Source organism: Xiphophorus maculatus, chromosome 7, assembly GCF_002775205.1.
Source record: "Xiphophorus maculatus strain JP 163 A chromosome 7, X_maculatus-5.0-male, whole genome shotgun sequence".
In the NCBI taxonomy this organism is placed as follows: Eukaryota; Metazoa; Chordata; class Actinopteri; order Cyprinodontiformes; family Poeciliidae; genus Xiphophorus; species Xiphophorus maculatus.
This window is the reverse complement of record NC_036449.1, coordinates 10,803,889-10,812,967: the sequence shown is the minus strand read 5'-3', so window position 1 is coordinate 10,812,967 and position 9,079 is coordinate 10,803,889. Positions and strand designations below refer to the sequence as shown.

The window sequence follows — 9,079 nt, the reverse complement described above, 5'->3', positions numbered from 1 at the left end:
ACCGTGCGCGAGAAGGGACACAAAGGGTAACTCCGATGAAACCCTGTGACATGAGGGGGAAAAAATGTTTTGGAAGTTCAAACATGCTTGACATATTTTTGGGTTCTTTTGAAATTCCACTCAGAGGAAAACATTTTATATATTCAGCATTTAAGTATAGAAACTTACGTTTTTTAATAAAATTGTCCTAAGAATCCTAACCTAAAGAATTTGTAACCCTTGAGCTTTTTCAAATGTAATTATGTTACAAACATAAATATTAATGCATTTTATTGGGATCTTATGTGATAGAGTACTTTTGAATAGGTCTGCACCAATTTTGTACATGTGGAGACTGAAATTCTGGGTCTCACAAAATGGATTGAATTCCTTTGGCTGTATGTTTCGGTTTTACCTCCCAAAAATGTTTTCCTTTTCCAGAATTGCCTTCAATTGAGCTAGGCCTATATGCATGATCCTGCCACCAGTACCTTTCATGAAATTTGTGGTATCTCCAGGGCTCCTACCACATATAGAATGTTAGCTTAGTTTTATCTCTCTTATGAGAGCAACTTCACCAACATGTTTGCTGTGGTTTGTGAAAAACTCCAAAGGCGACATTTACGACTTTCTTTCAACAACTGCTTTCTCTTTGCCATTTTTTCTTTATCACGTAAAATCTTGCCAGCGACGTAACCAGAATTACGGAGCGCACGACTAAAAGTTAAACATCAACCAATTCTCCAATCTTAGCTGTGGATCTCTGCAGCTCCTCCAGAGTTACTATGGATGTCTTGACAGAACACCTGCATTCATATTTATACGCCGATTAAATTACACGTAGTTTGAACCCTTGCCCGGTCACTTCTGAGTAAATAAGATCACACTATTTCTGTAAAGCAATTTAAAAACTATGCATTACAGTCTGAATAGTATGCATTAGTGCATGTTGATTGTTGGCATACTCTTAAATTAACCTCTTATTTTGCTACGAATGAGTAGGGATTTATATAGTAAAGGTAATGACCATGAATGTCCATAAGGACAAAGCACAAACGTGTTATGTAACTAAGATTATATCTGTAAGAGTTGAAAAGTCGTCTAACCGCTCTTACGAAACATGGATGAACTGCCTACAGGTGTGTTATACTGCGTCTTTGTCCTGAAGCTTTTGTTGTCGCTGCCCTTCTAACAGTAGTTTTTACATCATATAAAGCCACTCCTAACATGTTAACTTTTACTTAACATGTTAGGATTTAATCAGTCTATTAAATTCATTTTTGTGTTCTTGGGAAAATCAACTTTGATCACACTCCAAATTTGTCTGGGGTTAAATTTCCATTGAACTGTGTATTTTTTAAAAAAAAGCACTTAACTTTGACGAAACAGTGTAAGTTTACATTCAGAAGCAGGATTTGTTGTTTTTCCGTTTATTTCCTGAAAAGATTAATTTTTGGTGATACGAGGGTTTTGTCTTACAGCGGTGACAATATACACAAAACTACAATTTACAGTAATATGCCTCGCCCAGATTTTTTGTTTTACTTTGTAACACTATTATCTCTGTCGTTAATCATATGGTTATTTATAACTTCCTCCTTTTACAATTCAGTACACTTATCTTTGTGGTGGTATCTGTTCTACTAGCAAGCTAATTTACAATCGTTCAATCAAACTTTATTTATAAAGCTTATTTAGGGTGAGATTTAAGATGAATTATTTTCCAGAGGTTAAAATACAACAGACATCTGGTTCAGGAGACCATTTTAAAGTAACATCCATATTTCATGCTTGTTAGTTTATTACTAAGCCTTTGTACTAGAGAAATACATTTTATACTTATTGTTTTTGTTACATCAGTACACTTTTTTTTTTTTAAAAGACAGCAAAGTTTGTTATATAAGCAATTACGTTCCTATAGAACAATATTAGTCAGGTACTTTGCATAAAAATAGACTGATGTATGTTGCATCCATGAGTTTGTTTCAGGTTCAGATTCATTTGTAGAATGACAAAAACCCATTTATTTCTTAAAACCCATTTATTTCTTAAAACCCATTTATTTCTGACATGCTGCTCCTTCATTTTGTTATCCAGTTATCCAAAATCCTCAATTTCTGAAGGAATTCACTGCACATAATACTGAGGCATGCCATGTTTTTAGTTAACAAATGAGAAAAAAAGTAAAAAGCAGTGCATGCCAAATTAAAATGGCAAAAACCTTGAAAAATATTCCTCAAAACGAATTTTAGTGGATTTAAAGAAAGTCTGGTTTCTTGAAAGCAGAAGTTGTTGAACAGCTGTTATTTAAAATAGAAGGAATTCACAACTTTTGCATACAATTGCTTCATTGCTGGTCATTAATACACATACAGTGAGCTTTTTTTTTAAAAAAATGTTTGCAATGTTTAATGGTAATAGTAAAAGTAAATTGGCCAGCTCTTGGAGCTAAATCTGACTTTTCTGTGCTTTATTTCTTGTTTGTGTGCAGCCATAATGCCAGGCAATCAAAGGCGAAAGAGGGTGTTGAACTTTATTGACTCATGGCGCCACTGAACGTCCAGCTGCACCCGCACGACCTTTGTTGCGAGTCAGCCGCCAAATAATGAAAGAAACCTGGAATTTCTTTCCTGTTTTTCATGTTGAGGCGTTACATAACTAAGACAACGCGACTCAGATTCAGAAACGGAAGCACCGTTTCTCAACAGAGTGAAGTTATTTAACCCAACTCACTTCACAGAGGTTTGAGGCATTTCGATTTTTATTCAGCTGCGAAATCTGAAAGAAGAAAAGAAATGTATTTCTAGATCCAATCACCTTTGCAGCTTTGCATGGAGCATCAAACATACCAAAACTGACTCCAGTTCTCTGAGTATCGGTGGTTCAAGGTGTTGGCACTTGGAACTTAACACAAAAGGAATGTTTCTCAACCTGCTAGCCATTTAGTCACAGCCCTCTTTAAACACACTCAGCATAGTAAGTGACCATGCAAAGCTTCTATTAATATAACTACTGGCAATACTGTTACCAAATAAAGTAGCCTATGATTGCAAGCTAAATTATAGAATTAAACTTGCACAAAATGTGTATCTCTCTTTCAAAGCTACTGTATTTAGCCAAACCATAAACAGATGAAGTCATTTTTCCTGTTGTTGTTTTGTCCTCACACGAGCCACCTTTCCCCACTAACAGCTTGTTTTGGGAGAACACAGTCAGTGGTATATTGTTAGAACTCAATTACGCAAAGCATTGTTTATCACCAAAATTAATGTCCAACACGTTGAAGCTAATTGTGTTACAGTGAATTTGCACCACTAAAAAGGCAAATTTCAACAGTGTATTTTGAACATTAATGGTGCAAATACTGATATTGTTCTGCAGAAGACCATCGTTTGAGATTAATCATGACGAGGGATCAGAGTCGGACAAGAAGACTGCTAATAGGCAGCTAAACAGATCCAGATCATAACGCAGTCCTTGTTTTCTTATGCTGTTAGTTTTGCACTAAATGTAATGGAAGGTTTATTTCCCAAAAAGGTTCACTTTTGTTTCATCAGTCCATGGAATATTCTCCCAGAAGTGTTGGGCAAATGTCAAAATGTCTTTTGAGTTAATCTGAGTCAAGTCTTTGATTCCTTTTTGGTTAGCGGTTATTTTTGTTTTGGTGTGCTGGAGCTTTTCCACAGACGTGCTTATTGTTTCTAAACCTTACAAATTACTTATCCTTTCCAGACTGATGTTATTGGAATTACCTTTTTTTTAATCTGTACTGAAGTTTCTTTAGATTGGATTATAATGTTTTGCTTTTTTAGATCTTCCTGCCTACTTCCTGTCATCGTACAGGTTCGTTTGAGTGATTTTGTGAATTTACAGTAGCAATGCAACTATGAGGCTAGTTTGACCTAACTCAACTTCACACAAAAATGGATTATCATTGTAAATTTCAGTTCTAGAAATAGAACAGGTGTACTTCACTTATGTTGGTCTGCTTGTCTTCTCTAAGAAATAAACGAATCATCATTAGTAATTCTTGTGTAACTCTCTATGGGTGCAAATGTGGGTTTTACGGCACATTTAAATTTATAGCTAAATGTTTCAAAGTTTTTAAATACATTTTTACAACAGTCAGTTTCTATTAGTTAGATCCCTAACCTAAAAATATAACAGGCAATATATGTGACTATTTTTTTAACGTCCAAGCACTTATTAGGTGTGACATCATTACCAAAAAAAAAAAAAAAAAAAAAAAATAGAAAAGCTAACTTTTATGTTGCAGTAACAGTTGAGAATAATATGGCGCAGTGAAATGTGAAAGCTGCTTATGGTGTGACAGAAATGCAGTCAGGTAGAAAAATGACACTCCAAAAAGTAGTACATTTGTATAAAAGTTTATTAAGTACACGTACATATGTAAAAAAGAAAAAAAAAAGGTGCATACAAAAGTGATTGCTTGTTTTGACGGATGGACCTTGCAATAACAATAATACCGAACAGGCTAAGCGACAATAACAACAGAGACAAGCGTCTCATGGAAACCCTCATCATTCTCCTGGCAGGAGAATTATCATTTGATTCCAGTTCACTGACCATGTAGGACACCAAGAGATCACGGGCAGCTGTACAGTAAGCATCTGCCTCCTTCTAAACAAAGAGAACAACATCTAAGCAAAACATCAGGCCGAGAGAGTCGGCAAAGGACAAATCCTCGTGAACTCACTGACATCACCGTCACCTCGGTAGAGGAGATGACGAGTCCTTTGTCAGTCTTGGTTCAGTCCACTTCTTCCCCACATTACGAGCTTCCGTGTGTGGCTCGAGCACACGACGGGAGGTAATAAATACGTTAAATAGAGGCTTAAATAGTTTCAGTAATGCTTTAATCAGGACCAAAGACCACGTGGCCGCTGCCCTCTTCACCACCTTTCAGATGATTGTTTTCATCAGCAGCAGAAATCAGGAAGAAAGTTCAGTTCAGCCAGTAAGACTGTTCAAAAAAAAATCGACAGTCCAGTTTGTGCGCGCGTCTCTCTTTACTGGCCCCATCCTCCGATGCCAAGTTCCTGTTTGTAGCGCTTGGTGAGAGAGTTGGCTTGCTGGGTCAGCTTGGACAGAACCCCCTGCAGTCCGGTCAGGTGGTACTGGAACTGCTTCTGCAGGTCCTCGTCCTCTCCCTCGTCCTCCTCCTCGGAGCACGACGCCGAACAAGAGGACATGGAGGAGCAGGTGGAGGCGGAGGAGTGCGAGCGGGTGACTTTCATGCTCTCCTTGAGCCGCTCGTCGGCCGACGCGCACCGGACGCCCCACTCCATGTCACTGCGGATGGACTTGAGCAGCTCGTAGTAGCTGAACATGTCCCCGTCTTCCACGTCCGACTTGAGGACGCCCATCTCCCTGTCCTCCTCCAGCGGGACGTCCCGCAGCAGGCTGGGCACCAGGATGGTCTGGTCCATGTCGTTCACGGCGCCGATGAAGCGGTTCATGGCGTTGAAAAGCGAGTTCTTCTGCTTGGAGGTTTCTGACAGCTGCATCATCATCATCTTGATTGAAGTTGCTCTGATTTTTGTTTTGTTTTGTTTTTGTTTTGTTTCTGCTTCTCTTCTTCTTATCAGGCTTCTGTGAGCTCTTCTCTTTCGTTGTGGTTCGCAGCTCTGGAGGATCCCTTCTTATAGTTGCTTGTGAGGCGGTTCCTAAACCTGTTTGTCACGTTTGAAACCTGAACCGGATGACCGTAAGTAGCACAGAGACAGGAACGCCAGATGAACACCTGGATCTGGGACAGTGGCTGCCCGCTCGGACCGGTTCGACAGGCTCTTCTTTGCAGAAGATTCGTTCAGAAACAGGTGCAGATTTTATGCAAATAATAATAACGATTTTTTTTTTTTTTAAAAACTTCATAAAAATATTTGCTTTAAATGCACAAAAGTTTTAGACCCACAACTCGTCCTACTACCTCAGTGCCGGTCCTGTAAATCTTTAAAAAAAACTTCCCCTTCCGGTGAAAGACGGCAAAGATTTCATCCACATATCACACATTCTGTTCTGATGAGCAAGAAGTTGTTCACGGGTGTCGCCGGGGCGGGGAGTGTCAGCCACAGAGAAAAATCAGGCCACTGAGCTGACGCACGGCAGCCCAATCACGGGCCGGGGTTTGTTTCTGTCGGGGCGGGCCAAAAGCAAGGTGCACCAATGTGAAGCCAGTGTAGTCCTACTGCAACACGTGTTTTCCCTTCTAGTGAAGGATGAAAACGATCCAAACTTAGAAAGGACACGTTTGTCAACTAGAAGGTTCCTGAACTCGTTTCAGCTTGATGTCATTCGATCAGTTTCAAAGAGTGTCACAGTGATCTATTTTGGGCCAATACAGTACTTCACAAAACCATTTAAGCCACTTCAACTTTTTTTTCCCCCTCATTTTGGAGCTTTACATCTACAGACCTCAGCCTATTTATTGGAACTTTATATGATAGACTAATGCAAAAAATAAACACTAGCATGCGCTGTTGAAAGTCACCAAAAAAACACTCAACAAAATTCAAACTTTTGCTTGCGAAATCCCCCTATAGCAGGATGATGTGCCTACTACAGTACAGTAAAGTCCAGCAAACCCTTAATGACAGACATTTTAGTGTCGTCGCTGTAGCTTTTGGGAATGCGTCCAGCTATTGATTTTGGATGTTTTCCTTGGTCAAAAAAAGTACATTTCCTCTCATGACCAAAATTATGTGTAGGCCGACTGGATTTATGTTGATTTAACTGGATGTAGAATATCATGAAAATATGTGCCCCCTTTATCAAGGCAACTTTAACTCACGGATCTAGCAGGTATTGAGTAAAACTACCAAACAATGTCTTAAACTTGAAAGCAATCAGTGCTAAACATCACTTGGCAGCAGGATTTGGACTTTTTCCACTTCAAGACTAGAAATTCTGAAATTCTCAAACATAGCAGGCAACTTCCAACTACAGTCAGAATAGCTCCAATGATTTATGAAAGATATCCTTATGGAGTATGTAATAGTTATATAGGGAAAACTTTTCCATTTTGATGGGTGCGGGAACGTGCCCAGTGGCAGTCATGTTTGGGTATTTTCTTATAGGGTGACTGCAGTCCACTGGATTTTTAAATTACATGTACACCCAAACTGTTGCACCAGCCGGTTTCCCGAAGAGAAGGTAAACAGCTGAGCCTTCAGCTGCATGGTAAACACGGGGACTTCCATGACTCCTGCCACAAAAATAGCCTCTGGAACAGTTCTTGTTACTGTATGTGTACTAGCTTGGTGGGAAGATTCCGATTGAAATCTGAGCTCCTGTAAATACCGCTTCTCAAAATGAAACTATAGAAGGGCTCCTCCCCACCCCCGGGTTGAAAGTTAAATGACATATGTGTCATTTAACTTGACCTGTCTCCTGACTGTGGAGACAGGTCAGTGTTATATAAGAGAGGATGAGCTCGGAGACTTGCTATGAAGCTGGACAGGAAGCGAGGCGGGCTGACCAAGACTATTTGCTGATAGCACAGGTTGTTCTGCATGGGTGGAGATGAGTAAATATTTGGACATTGTTGCTGGGTAGGAATTAAGGGAATGTGAACTCTGAGGTGGTAAAACATGCTGGGCTGGTTTCAGTCTCTGGGTCCCAGGCTACTTCTGGAAGAAGTTTATTGTTCTCCTAAATTTCTACCCTCAATTGGGGCTGCGGAAGTCTGTCACGTCAGACTTAAAGACTTCACATAAAACATCCGATGAAATCTAAGCTATTACATAAAGATGAGTTCTAAAAAAAGAGGTTTTCCAATAATGCGGTTGTTTATTGAGAGTCAAAGAGCTATCTAAACTAAAATGGCCTTGTGTGAAAATGTGGTTGCCCTTCTTTTTAAATCTTGAAATTATTGACTATTAACCACAGGGCAATAATCCAAAGCACCTTAAGGAAATCTAAGTCTGAAAGGTGACAAAAAAAATCTAAACAAAAAAAAAACTCCCGTTTTTGATGGCTTAGTCAAAGTCTGGGTTTAAATCCAACTGAGATTCGTACCAGCTGTTTGTGATCAAAAACCGTCCAGTGCGGTGACCCCAACCAGTAGAAATGAAGGAAGTCATATGATTTCTCAAACAAAAGGCATCAAACCCCTTACCTCCCCCACAATTGTACTACACATGCATAAAAGCAATGGAAAACATGTATATAGTTTATGTGTAAATAGTTTATATCATATATAGATATAACAGAAGAACAGGCCAGCTGATCTGCTTACTATTGAAAGACGTTTGACCCTCTGCAAACTACAAAAGACATAGATCACGTGGGGAAATGCTGTGTGTTGGTTATTTTTCTTAAATGCTTGCATAACTTTTGTCTGACCCAGTTTCGTGCTCATGCTTTCTCATGATGTCTCCATTTTCAACATTAAACTCCAGATCCAGGGGGCAAACAGCATAAGCAGCTCGAGAACCAACCAGTGCAGACCAGAGGTTAACCACTCACATAGCTCAGATAAACCAGAATAACCTGCATTCAAGTGCATTAGGACACTGAAACCTACAACTGTGATGTCTGTTGTTTTCAAACAAGATAGGTTTCTTTCCACATTCATTATTGCATTTGTTAGAAGCGAATGAAGAAGTGTCAGAACGTGAGCAAAGTAACAATACCACTACAGAAAAATACTGCACAATGAACGAATGCTTTTGCTCTTGCATGGCATGTTTAATGGTTTGCAGGAGACCCAAACGCAAAAGTAAGGCAAGCCGGAAGAGATGCAATGTGAGCTTTAATGAAAGATGTTCAAATATTCAGAGCAAAATCCTGTGAAAAAAACAAAAACAAAAAACAAATAAAAATCCAAAATGTATAGAGCAGTGTCTTTGGGATGAAAACATGGATGTGGATTGTGAAGAGGGGGTGCACTGAAATGGAAGTGAATGGTGCAATATTTGCAAATGTTAGCTGATTGGCTTAAATCATGGGCCTCTTGTGATGTCACCAACCCAAGCACGGACAAAACAGAAAGAAACAGATTTTTCTTCAGTGCACTTTTTAAAACTACGGAGTTTGCAAAGTCACTGTTCGTCATTTCTCGGCTGTGCTTTTGCTGTTG

The 9,079-nt window shown here is 39.3% G+C and overlaps 1 protein-coding gene across 1 annotated transcript; it reads right to left on the bottom strand.

Moving 5' to 3' along the window:
• Positions 1–4,351: 4,351 nt before the first annotated feature.
• LOC102222676 (mid1-interacting protein 1-B) lies at positions 4,352–6,010 on the bottom strand. Its single transcript, XM_014468427.2, has one exon. It carries the CDS (start codon positions 5,514–5,516, stop codon positions 5,010–5,012), a length of 507 nt encoding a protein of 168 aa, XP_014323913.2. The 5' UTR covers positions 5,517–6,010; the 3' UTR covers positions 4,352–5,009.
• Between the last annotated feature and the right edge of the window lie 3,069 nt (positions 6,011–9,079).

Excerpts from the sequence above, each read along its gene's own strand:
- LOC102222676 (XM_014468427.2), bottom strand. The coding sequence starts at position 5,516 with ATGATGATGATGCAGCTGTCAGAAACCTCCAAGCAGAAGAACTCGCTT.